This window comes from Glycine soja, chromosome 5 (assembly GCF_004193775.1).
Source record: "Glycine soja cultivar W05 chromosome 5, ASM419377v2, whole genome shotgun sequence".
Lineage (NCBI taxonomy): Eukaryota > Viridiplantae > Streptophyta > Magnoliopsida > Fabales > Fabaceae > Glycine > Glycine soja.
In genome coordinates this window covers 38,459,796-38,472,573 of record NC_041006.1, presented here as the reverse complement: position 1 = coordinate 38,472,573, position 12,778 = coordinate 38,459,796, and the positions used below count along the sequence as shown (strand labels likewise).

At 32.9% G+C, this 12,778-nt stretch overlaps 2 protein-coding genes and 1 non-coding gene across 3 annotated transcripts; 1 reads left to right on the top strand and 2 right to left on the bottom strand.

Moving 5' to 3' along the window:
- Window positions 1-608: 608 nt before the first annotated feature.
- LOC114413097 (haloacid dehalogenase-like hydrolase domain-containing protein At4g39970) lies at window positions 609-4,140 on the bottom strand. The gene is made up of 11 exons (XM_028377298.1): window positions 3,634-4,140; window positions 3,454-3,547; window positions 2,751-2,795; window positions 2,622-2,672; window positions 2,351-2,425; window positions 2,241-2,274; window positions 1,730-1,785; window positions 1,572-1,631; window positions 1,211-1,270; window positions 1,024-1,070; window positions 609-940 (listed from the first exon to the last, which is right to left on the bottom strand). The coding sequence occupies exons 1-11, from the start codon at window positions 3,993-3,995 to the stop codon at window positions 892-894; spliced, it is 933 nt and encodes a 310-aa protein (XP_028233099.1). The 5' UTR covers window positions 3,996-4,140; the 3' UTR covers window positions 609-891.
- A 1,164-nt stretch (window positions 4,141-5,304) lies between these two features.
- Window positions 5,305-6,646, bottom strand: LOC114413096. The gene has a single exon (XM_028377297.1). The coding sequence runs from the start codon at window positions 6,526-6,528 to the stop codon at window positions 5,548-5,550; it is 981 nt and encodes a 326-aa protein (XP_028233098.1). The 5' UTR covers window positions 6,529-6,646; the 3' UTR covers window positions 5,305-5,547.
- Window positions 6,647-10,392: 3,746 nt separating this feature from the next.
- On the top strand, window positions 10,393-10,583 carry LOC114413910. Its single transcript, XR_003667051.1, has one exon. It is a non-coding gene; the product is annotated as a U2 spliceosomal RNA (small nuclear RNA).
- Window positions 10,584-12,778: the final 2,195 nt, after the last annotated feature.

Sequence of the window (12,778 nt, the reverse complement as noted above, 5' to 3'; positions counted from 1 at the left end):
AATTACATGACATTTCTGTTTTTTTTTTTAAAAAAATTATTTATCATAGTATAATTTTATATGTGGCACTTATACGGTTAATTGTGAAAATTACTAAAGGTTAACTATAATTAAGCTCACTTCCATAAAAACGGGTGGTGGCACAGTTGGCTAGCGCGTAGGTTTCATAGCTACCGAGTTATCCTGAGGTTAGTTCTCGAGCCTTTATATGTTTAAAATTTTGGGAGAATTAATTTATTATTTAGAAAACAAGGAAATATACTAAACTATTACGACGGTTTTAAATACATCTTCTGAATAAAACAACTTTTTTTTTCTTAATAAATATGTAGACTCTTCAAACTTCAAACAAACTTTCCATTGCAATGCTACTAGCATTCAGCATATCAGTCCTTCCACTAACGATGACAAATTAATCCATAACTTTTGTTATTAGATGATTGAGACTTGAGAGTCCGAAAGACACTTACATTCGGAACCCATTAAAATTGAGGGTGAACATCCATATTAAGTTCTTTGCTGATTTTTCCTTCCGTTCTTATTTTTATGGCGAAAACAAACTTATCCTAACTAAAATATCGCAATTTTCTTGCATTGAACATAATGAATTGTCAAAGGAAATATCTGGCAAGCATTACAATTTAATGAGAAAAACACAAACAATAGATTCTGATCTTTAATACATCTTGCAAAGAATTGTTGTCACATTTTGATTTGCACGTATACATCATCCGCTGTCAATTAATACATGGAAAAATGTTTCTTCTTTTTTTTTTTTAAGAGAGAGATCTTAACCTTGTGATAAACATCAAATATTTCAATCCATTTTCCTGATAGAAACCACTGCAGGGCAGCTAAAATAGCAATATTTCCAAGGCACAAGGAAATCTTCTATTTAGCAGCTACTACATCTTGAAGTAGTAATTCCAAATCTTTCAATCTGCATGATGGTTCACACAATTTTTATAGCTGAGTCTAAATGAAGAAAATCTAATACCTTCAGTTGTTAGCAATGCCTTATACCTTACGTTACTCAAGTCAGGGTAGATTGCTATGGCTTCTTTGAAATCCTACATTAGATCCAAAATATAATACAGGTACATCATCGTGCAGCCAGTTTAAGTGGATAGTAATTCCACTCCATGTTCAATATCAAATTAATTGGCATTTTCTTGTTGAATTTGTTTGAAAGTTAACTTAACTGCCTCACCTGTTCTGCTGTGGAAGGTGTGTAGGTAACCACGCATGACATCCCTGCTTGTGTTGCTGCCTATAGAGGTTAATTTAGATCAGATGATAGTTTCAGCATTTTTGTTAGTTAAACAACAAGATTAAATGCAATTTGGTGAATTAAGGAACAAAATGAAGATTCTGTAATTGAAATTCCATATGTCTAGGCTCATCTATTGATATTGTTATGTCTAATAATACACAAAGACAATTCCTTGCCCTTCAACTTTCTAACCCAAGCTCATCTAGTCCGTTTTCTTCTCTTCTTAAACAGCATATACCATATAATTAGATTGGTTATATCTCAAAATATAGAAAATTGACAGCACGAGAAAATCTACCTGCAATCCAATAACACTATCCTCTACAACCAAGCAGTCTTTCTCTGATATACCTAGCTTCTGCAATGCTCATGTAAATTATGCTCACTCGGTTAGTGCATAAAAGAAATTTAAAACTTAATGTTTCAAAGTTTTTGATCATATTGTCATAATAAAACCTTGGAAGCTGTCACGTATATTGATGGGCTAGGCTTCTTTTCCTTCACATCATCACCTGGAAGTTTAAATAAATGGACAGATGAAGAGTTATAAGATTGACTTGGTGGTTGAAGTGAGAAGAGAAGGGGGGAGGTTGTGGGTTCAAATCCTTCCCACTAACAACTAACATTTACCGATAAAAAAATAAAAATAAATGGACAGATAGATTTAAACTTAAATACCCAAAGTACTGCCACATAAAAATATCAATAAAATTTACAAGCAGAGTGGTGGATCGTGGATGTTAACAACTAGGAAAAGTGGAAAACCTTTTCTACACATGTATAATAGAATTAATATTATGAGAATGTGTTATCCAATTTTCTTATAGGATGAAAAAATAAACAGATGCAAATAAATTTTGAGTTTTGATGCTTCAGAGGGCGCTGCAGCATGGTGTAAGTTTTGTTTCACAATACTTGAGCAGAAAACATGTCTCGAATGTTATATGACCAATCAAAGGATATATACCAGCAAGGAAGCAATCAAGGCCTTGAAAGCGCTCCTACAACAGAGAAAATAACTGGGTTGAGTGCAAATTAATAAATAATTTCTACTCCCAATAGTGAGAATGGGCTTACAATTCCTATAAGGTTTTCAAGACAGAGAATAACTGAACTTTTAGTCGCTGCGGAGCAAACAGCTAGCTTTTTCCCCTGCAACAACAATTTGGCAAAAAGTGACAAACTTAAAAGATAATATCCCTAACTAACATAAAATATAAGTTATAACAATAACCGAAACAGCTCAGATTGAAGACATCCCATCAGAAGCAAAGCAAGTAATACATTAGGTAATGAAACTGAAACTAGAGATCAGTGCAGTGCTAGAACACATATATCATTATCTTACTGCATCTCTGGCCTCATCCATCAATCTCAGAACTCCAGGTCTGGGTTTTACCTGTGCCAAAATGTACGAGTATTTAACAGTAGCATACCAACAATTCAGATACCAATTTCACAGTATAGGATCCCTCACAGTTCCTGACTTGATTATTTCTTTGTATCTCTCAGTCTTCCAATCCTGCATGATCAAAACAAGGAAAATGTAATGACATCATATTCCAAATGAAATGACAATTGAAAGGGTATTTACTGGTTAAACATCAAAATATGACATTCACGCATGCATAAATTTGATTTGCCCTCCCAAAATAGTTGACAAGGAATAAGAAGCAATTCTCATGAGCATGGTTTTGCTAGTTCTCTTGTTCATTAACGAAGGAAGGAAATAAACATCTCTAGTTCTCATACTTTGGGAATCTTCTATATGCAAATTGAATAGCCAAAAAGAAAAAAAAATAATAATAATGGCAATGAACGTTAACTCCATTTTTCCACACTAGGATTGAAATGGGGTAAAATTCCATGTTCAAAAGCTTATGATTGGACGACAGTCTAAAAAGCTTCTAAATTGTTAATGCATTCTAATTAAATTCTAAACAGTAACAAGGGCAAGAGCCAAGTTCAGAAGACTGAGTGACATTCATATTATGAGAAACTTAATAACTGAATTACGAAGCACCTAAACTAACAACCACGTAATGAAGCAATGTGGGTTCTAGATTGACTTAGTGGTAAAGGGAGAAGGAGAGATAAGGAAGCTAGTGCAATATATATACACTAGCTTACTCTGAGTGCTAAAGACAGACAAGTGAAAAGGGTAAGAAAGACATAAACACCTGAAGAGTGTCAATCAACTTGGCCCGATCCACATCATTAGTGGGAGGCGTCTCGAACAACGTGGACTTAGGCCACCCGTGTTCCTTAAAGTACCTTAAACAACACAACACAATCACACGATAAGTAAGTAAACTCCAACAGCAGAACATAAAGATAAACAAAAGAACAAAAGAGAGAACCATCGCATTTTGGGTTTGCCTCCACCAATGAGGTTCTGGAGTTCGTCGTAGAATTGAACGTCCCAGTTGAGTGGGCCCGGAGAAGAAGAAGAGGGGCAGCGAACGTTGAAGTGAACAAAGGCATCGTTGTAGGCTTGGCGATGCAGGTGCTCAGACTCGAGGATCACGCCGTCGCAGTCGAATATGAGAGCCTGAAGCGAATTTGAAGTGGAAGCAGAAGCAGAAGCTGAGACGGAGAAGGAGCGGTGCTTGGAGTAGAATAACTTTATTCTGGGACATGAAAACCGGTGTTTGGTGTTGGGGAGATAGGAGTAGGATTTGGTGGAGAGGCTGAGAGTGGGAGCGAGTGTAGAAGAAGCCATGTGAAGTCCCACACCGCTGCTAACCGTTCTTCACCACATCCATCATTTTAGTGAGTCATCACTCTTTCTATTCTAGTTTGTGTGGCTCTGCATTCTCATTCTCCTACCTATTTCTTCACACCTTCTAATCTCTTTTCTTTTACCAATTTTTGTTATCGTTTCTCTGCCACTAATCACTCTTTCATACAGCTAATTTTGCTTTTTTTTTTCTTTTTAGAAAAAAAAAACAGTGCAAAGGGTGGATTGATGTTTTAAGATTAATTTGAATTAAATCAGAGATGACCTGAAATTATCTACATATTAAAACAAAATTTAAAAATGTATATGTTAAGTTTATAAATAAAATCATAAAAAACAGAGAAATATATTTTACTGTTTTTTAGCTAAAGTCTTTTTTTTTTTATATAAATATAGGGCATATTTGTATTATTGTTCAATTGTTTAAACCGACTAAGATCGGTATAGTAATAAGAGATTTGAATATTATATATAAAGTCATAAGTTCTAATCTCCTTTCTTACTTATGCATCAAAAGGATAGCCTATATATCTAAAAGCCACTTTCTCACACACTTTCTTCTGTTAAATAAAATTTGTATGGGTCACATTAAAGGTGAGTCCTGTTTCCCATTTACTAGTGCCAACATATAAGTAGAAGGGAGGAAGTAAAAGTTTTGGTTGTAAATTGGAACCATTCCGTTATAAAATGGATTGCTTCTGTTAATCTCACGTTACACATATTAATAAAAACTAAATCAGTTGAGGTTAAGTTTCGAGTTTTGGTTTGGTTATAACTGTTTGCAATCTTTTTGCTAGAGTGATTGATTCTAAAACAATTGACAAAATTTTCATGAGGTCTGGAGCATGTGAGAAGGCAGGATGGGATGTCTTGTGTACCGAGTGATTGCCAATGAACCATGGAAGGAGTCAAACCTTTATATGACATTATACTGTAGATCTTTTGTCATGAAAATGAGTTTTAAGTGATACAAAAAACCTCATTCCAAAAGAAGAATTTTGCCATTCTTCAGTTGGGAAGAAAGATAAATTGTAATATTAACAAGATGGTAGTTATGGCAGCACGTGGAATTCCACGCTTTCTTGTATCTGAGCCAATTAAGCTACTCTACGCTCAGAAACATATGGTAACATGATGCTTAATATCAAAACAAAGTGCCCCATTCTTTACCGGTCTCCAAACAAATTTTCTAGCCAAACATTCCTAGCTCTTTCTGTTTTTATTGCTTAACTAGGCCATCAGTTCCTTCATCTCTACTCAAAAATAGAAATAGAAATTTCATGCTAGAGTGTAGACAGGCAAATAAAATAGATTTATGGTAAGCTTGTCATTTGACGAAAGTTATTGTTCACAATATTTTCCTGATCAATAATTCAGATAAATAGTCCTACATTGTTCATGGCACATGGAAGTATAAAGATTTCCCACTTTACACATCTTGTACATTATTCAAATTCTCAACACTAACTCTACATAAAAACAAATTCATCAGTATTTCCCAGCAAATTATCTCCAAGTTCCATTCTTCCATGAATCATTTTGCAAGATCTTTTCCTGATTCCTCATCAACTTTCTTCTCCATTTTCCTCTCCTTGCAATCAGAAAAGTAAATCATGCACGACACCCATTTAAGTGTATTTAACACAGTGAGGAGCCCAATTTGTACAAATATCCCGTACCCTCCTTTATAGCATTCAAGGGAGACACATGACAACCTTAAACAAAGTCCCAAAGCGAAGAAAACAAGCATCAAAAGTAGTCCTCTCTTCTGATTACCAGTGCTGAGGTAATACGAAACTCGCAAAGCCCCAATACCATATATACCATCCACAACTGATATCACAAAACTCATATTCCAAATAGCACTCCATTCCAAATATACCATCAATAGCTTTGCAAGTGCTACATAGCAAATTACTGCAAATAATATGTAGAAACCAAAACCCCTGAAGAAAATATAACAGTTATTTACTGTCCATGGGAATGCAATCAAGAGACAAGATGACCAAAAGAGCATATACAAAGAAGTTATAAATGTGCCTTTCATTATTGATATGTCAATGGATCTTTTAAACATATCCTTGAGACTAATGTTATTCTCTTCTGAGCGCAGCTTTGAAGCCGAATCCATAGTTACAACCGCAGAGCAGAGCCCTAGAACATGAAGAGGCACCAAGTAAATGAATCCAAGTTGAATCAAAACAGGCAAATAATCCTCACTAAAACTTTTACCAGGTGTGTCGACGACCCCATAAATGTGAGGATGATATGCAAAATGGTAATATAGATAATTTTGTTCCTTAAAAGGTAGAAGTGATATAATTTCTGGGGTCTCAACCATAGTTTGCTGGAACAAAGTTTCAAAGTAAACCATGACAAAAAAGAAAGGAAGGGAAGTGAGAAAGGTGAAGATGATGAAGTTGATGTTGCTGGCATAAAATGTTACAGCTTCCTTGAGGATATCCAAGACCCCCAGCTTCTGCTTATCTTGCTTGCTTTCACTCTCCATATTCATCACTAACTTTAATTCTAACTGATCCCCTCATGCTCACTGCATGTTCTCAATATAAATAGATCTTTTCACTAGACTCTACTTTCCTGGAAATACACCGTTTGCAGAAGACGTTGACTTCAGACCTTATCTATTTTACACCTGAATAATTAAAATGAAATGGCTCTTTATTCTCACACCTTTGCCAGCCTTATTTTGTCATTTTTTGTGACATGAAACAGTAAGTTTTTTTTTTTTTTTTTTGAAGAGCAAGTTATTTATACAATAAGTTTTTATAATAGAACTTAATTTTAAACGTATTAAAAAAATATTGTATTTACTGTTTTATTTTCTTTTACTTAGAATACTTAATTAGTTAATGAGAAGATTACATAAGTTGACTCAAGTTCAATAATGTATAAAGTGTTAGGAACCTTACGCAGGAGTGGATAACGATTTTTCCTACACCCAACGTGACAAAGACGCCATGGCCAGTGGTCATATCTTCAATCAAACATTGAGAAAGTGTTAGGAACCTTATACAAGACCGGGAAGGAACAACGCTTTTTCCTACACCCAACGTTTACAAAGATGCCATGGTCATATCTTCCAACAAACAATTTGAGTTGACCTATAATCGTCTATTTTTGCAACTTAACCGACCATTGGATGCGTTCTGCAATTCATGATAAGGTATCATACATTTATTCAAGAAAAATGATAACCATACACTTATATATGGATTTTTTTTCACGGACATACAAGAATTTTTTTATTTTTTTTATCAAAACATACAATTTTCCCCATTATTTATCTGTACATATATATTTACACTGTGTTTTTGTTTTTAAAACCCGTTCAAAATTTGAGTCACTCCAACTCGAATTCTAGGTGTGATTTTTAATTTTTTAAAATATTTTTAAAAAAATAAAAAAATAAAATTATAGAATATTATGATATAATTTTTTTAGTTACTACTTAAATAGATTGCAAGTTTAAAGTAGTTAAATATGTTGTGAATTATTCTAAAGTCAAATTAATTAAAAAATGAAAAATTAATTAGTAGTCTTAATAATTATTACATTTAAATTATATAATACGTATAAATTAAAACAATATGGTGATTGAGATGAGAGACAAACATAACATAATAAAATGAGAATAAGAAAACATATTAAAAAATACAATTGAAACATAAAAATGACAAAATTAATGATAAATAGTTTGAAAGATGAGAGAGAAATAAGAAAGATTGATCAAAATAAAAAAAAAAGTACGAATTAATATGGATGAGAAAGAAAGATGACATTCATTCAAATTCAAAGAATAGGTATGTCTCCGAAATTCTAGTCAAACAAATTAAATTTCTTTTTTTATTTACTATGAATGTATTTTATTTCATATTATATATAAATTTTAAAAAATTCTCCAATGATATTATTTTTAACTTTATTATCATCTTTAATTTTCTTTACTTTTATTTTTTTAAATCTTTTAAAAAGTTAATTTTCTAAAATGAATAAAAATAAAAATCACATTAAGAATTCGGGTTGGGGAACCCAAATTCTCAAGGATTTAAAAAAAATTCAAAAAATGCAGTGTAAATTGAGTTCCCCAACCCAAATTTACATTATGAATATTAAACATGTATGTATTTATAAATATGTTATGATAATTTTTTTTTCGTGTATGTCCGTGAAAAAGAAATCGTTATATATGCACACACCAAGTGAAAGATAGAAAGAGAAAATGAAATAAAAATATAATACTGTATGTGATGTAATCTAACCCAAAAAAGTAGAAAAATAAGATAAAAAGGTAGAAAAAAAGATTAAGCATAAGAATATCATCATTATTTAAGTAAAACTCAGTTACGCCATATTTTCTTGTTATTAATTCATTTCAAAAGTAAATTGTCTCACCAACTAAATTGTCATTTTAATCCGTTAAAAATGTATAATAAAATACTATAACATTTGTTGAGACGGAAAATTTGATTCAATATGAAGATGACAAATTTATTGGGAACAAAAGAACGGGGTAAGTTGATACACTAGTACCCGGGTACGAAACTTCAATTATCAGCCACGAATCAGCCTTTCAAAGTTTCCCACAATGTACAAAGTTAGTGGAATGTAAATTGAATAAATTGAAGACAGAATTATTCGAAAGAAAAGAGCTAACAGTCTGAAAATGTTTAATCAAAATTATTTGTAGGCCATTTCTTTATTCAATCTTAAGACATTATTTTTCATGAACAATTTTCTATTTATTCACACCTTACAACATCAAATTTCATTCACACATCAACATCAAATGCCTATGAAAATTCAAGAGGGGTCTGCACAGTGGAAACCTATATGAAACTTTTGAGAAAGATGCTGCACTGCAACAACTATTCGACAAAATAACAAAAACGAAGGAAACAAAACATAAAATTAAATTAACATAAAAGAAGGAAAATAAACATAAAGCCAAATTAACATAAAATAACGAAACAATGAAATTCTTTGGCATCAATTTGAACTCATGATTATTGAATCTTTATGTGATCTCACCTAGTTTCGCTTGTTGAAGTTTTCTCTCCAAATGAGTTCTCAGGTAAGTCATAATATGTAAATATACAACAGATCATGTGACCATTTCTATACTAGCTCCGTTGATGAGTCATAGATTATGTTAACAAATATATGGAACTAAGTTCATATTCTGATTTGCTTGGGCAAAAAAATTGTTCTTCTATTGAAACCTTAGTCGGTAGCCTAATTAAGCATCGATCCTCATCTCGAGAACTAGCTTGCACCAACTTCACATTTGTCATATTTTTGGGACCAACCTCAAAGTGCAAAAAACAGTTCAAGTACCCGAAGAAGACAACAAAAATTCAGTTTAACTAAACTCAGAATGCTCGAATGCTTAAATTGGGTAAGTTAGAAACTTCTCTTGGCGGTTTCCTTCTCTTCCCTGGCCCTCTACATTTTGATCCTCAGTGTATGAGATTAAATAAGTGAACTGATTAATTCATTCAAACACTGAAGCATCTCTTATTATTTTATAGTATAACGTAATCCTTCTAACAAACAGCAAAAAAAAGTAAATGAGGTTCTCTATCCTCAAATGTTTATCTTATTCTGCGATTTTATTTTGCAATGGTCAAAATTTTTGCAAACATGACTCGGCTCAGCAGAAGGAGCATGAAATCCACCTTCCAAATTCCAGCTCAGCATTATAATTCGCTTTCCGAAAGATAAAATGAATACCAACACCCCAATTTGAAAAAATTGACAAACATCCAACAGGATAGCACTATAAGTATGAGTATAATAGCTGCATGTTCAATGAAGTTAATGGATTTTTAGAGAATATTATTGTCCAGCACAATTCTTTCAAAATGTAGTTGTACAGGAGGTTCCATCTATTAGTTAGTAAATTTGGATTCAGAGGGTCTAAAGATTTTTCTCTGGAAAACTTGAAGATTCAAAGCAACTATAATTTATTTTACAGACCCTGTCACAATTGAGAGATCAATTTCTGGTCTTTGCCGAAGTGGCTTTGTTCCTGTCTACTATGCACAGTCTCAAGACTCAATATGTTGTGATGATGTTGTCCCTTTTCATTCAAACTCATCTGTCAAAATGACCAGTATTATGCATTAAGCAACAAGCTTGAACCAAGCTATCCCAACTTCATTAATTGTGGATGATGGCATCCATTATCCGTGGTATTTGTTAGACTTGGATGGTTGCTGGTCGACCAAACAAATACTGTCCTGAGGACTACAAAAACAAGAAGACTGACAGTGCAACAAAGTATCACATCATTCAAGAGAAATAACAAGCGCTAAAGACTAAACTTTAAAAAAAAATGCATTATTCCATTGTTCAAAGCATACCTTTCTCGGCCTTTTGGCTAAGATCAAATGTAGTATCTGTTCTTATCCGTTTAATATCTGATATGTGGGTCATTGGTTCACACGATAATAAATTTATTTTTTGAGGGGAGGGTCTGCTACAATAGCTTGCTATGCTCTCATTTGTCGTCCAAGCGTTGCAATACTGCACGGGCATGGCACACCCCACCAAACCAGTTTCTAGTATTTTGAAGAGTATTGCATTTCTTACAACTTGGTAGACTAGCTGTGGGAATGTCAATAAGCATGGTAACTTGTGTTTTCATTTTGGTATTAGGTGTGGTTCTGCCAAGCATTTTCGTAAGGAAATGTTCACCGAAGGTTGCGTTTTTTCTAATAGAAAGCTGTATCTAAATTGCATTACGAAAATATACAGAGGACGTGACGTATGTATTTCTAGGCACCAACAACTTGAGTAGTGACTTGCACCCCATTTGTAATAATTTTGGGACACATGTCTGCTAAATTTCAGTTTAATCAAAATTCAGAATGCCTAAAATAGATACTAACTTGCAGATATCCCAGTTGGCCTAAAACACGGGAAACCGTCCTTGAAACTAGAAAGAAATTGTTCCTAAACCTGTATAAAGGACAATTACAACATCGATGTGGGACTTTCTAGTCGAGTAGAGTAAATTTTGTGTTTAAATTATTAAGTTAACTGACATGGAACTACCAATAAACATTTTAAAACCATTTGACAATCTTGAACTGAAAGTAGCTCCGTCGACTGGCATCATACAGAGATTTGCCGTCAAATGTAACATTTCGTTTTTAAAAAAATTAAAAATTAATAGAATTTTTAGAAATTAAATAAATGAGAAAAAAAGTTTTTGTTAATTGAAATAAGGGTTTCATAATTGAAATAAAATGATGTTTTAAAAAATAAAAGAATGTTTTAATTGGTTATTTATTTGATGAAAAAATAAAATATAGTTCTTTTTATAAAATAATAAAATAAAAAGTAGAGTAAATAATAAACTTCTAACTATAAATATAGACATATTAGGATACAATTCTAGACTCTCTCTTCCTTTTAAATTCGTTCTCCATTTTTCCTCTCTGAATTATTTTTTCTGCATACATCCAAACCTGTTTGCGTAAAACTAAGATCTCAGACTCCTGAAATTTGGACATCATCTTTGGAAATCATTTTCTCACATTTCCATAGTTGGGATTTGCAAAATAATATCTTTAGAGAGAGAAATTCCCCTTTCATGGAGACAGTGAAATTAAGGCTCCAATCCATTTTTCTTCTCTCTAACGCTTGAAAACCCTAGCAGAGCAACCAAAGGAAAAGTTTGGGAAATCTTAGAGATGTCTCTATTACTATCGTACTACACACAAGTGTTCGCTTAAAGGTAAGAGATGAATTTATCGCAATTGGGGTTAGAGTGAACATGCGTAGGAATCCTTAGAGGATCAAATTAGGATTAATTTTTGGAGTGTTTTATGCATTTTAATTTTGTCTGTACAATGATAACTATGAATTGATCATGTTTGACGGGTCAATTGGTGTCCTGATGCAAATGGAATGGTTTAATCGAGTGTTTGGCTTTGAATGTTAGAAACCTAGAATTTTGGAAATTCTTGATTCTTACATGTTTTCTTGAAATTGATTGAGAGGTTTTGTTCCTCATAATGTGATTACATGTTCTGTGTTATTCATTTTGAATTTGGGTGTGTTTTGAGGTCTGAATTGTGCCTCTTTTACTTCACGAAACGAAGGTTTTTAGCGAAGCACGACCGTGCCTGATGAAAGTATGTCCATGTTTGGTGAAAATCAATTGTTTTAAGCCCGTGCCATTTTCCTGACAACGCGAATTAACTTGTAACCTAAAAATGTCTAAGAAAATGATTGAATTAGGTTTTGTGGTCTTCATGAAAGTTGTAGCCCTGGATGTTAGCTCGTTTGTTCCACCCAATTCAAAGTTATATAGCCCCTACAGAGTCAAATTACTGAGCAAAGGTCGAGCTGTCAGGATTAAGCAATGATCCAATGTTTACCTTAGATTTAGACATAATTAATGGTCAAATTAGTTTTTTTTTATCAACATAAGAGTTGTAGATAAATGTCTTAGATTTTAAAACAAGATAAGTATGAACTTAATAGGATTAATACATCCCCTGTACTAGTAATTTTACTCTACAAAGGTCGTAGTAACTTTGGAGGAAATGTAAGGATATATTTATTTACTATACATGTACGTGTGCTTGCTATTAATTGAAAGAATAAGTGAACGACTATATGCCTTAAATGTTGGAAGATTGATATTGTGTGATATGTGTGTGTTCTGTTCCATGTAAATATTACTACCGTGTGATGTGTATATGATTCTTGAAGCGTAATGACATGTCATTTTG

Excerpts from the sequence above, each read along its gene's own strand:
- LOC114413097 (XM_028377298.1), bottom strand. The coding sequence starts at position 3,995 with ATGGCTTCTTCTACACTCGCTCCCACTCTCAGCCTCTCCACCAAATCC. Across the intron at positions 2,673-2,750 it reads AAATAATCAAGTCAGGAACT|GTAAAACCCAGACCTGGAGT; the intron begins GTGAGGGATCCT and ends ATTTTGGCACAG. Across the intron at positions 1,271-1,571 it reads ATAGTGTTATTGGATTGCAG|GCAGCAACACAAGCAGGGAT; the intron begins GTAGATTTTCTC and ends TAACCTCTATAG.
- LOC114413096 (XM_028377297.1), bottom strand. The coding sequence starts at position 6,528 with ATGAATATGGAGAGTGAAAGCAAGCAAGATAAGCAGAAGCTGGGGGTC.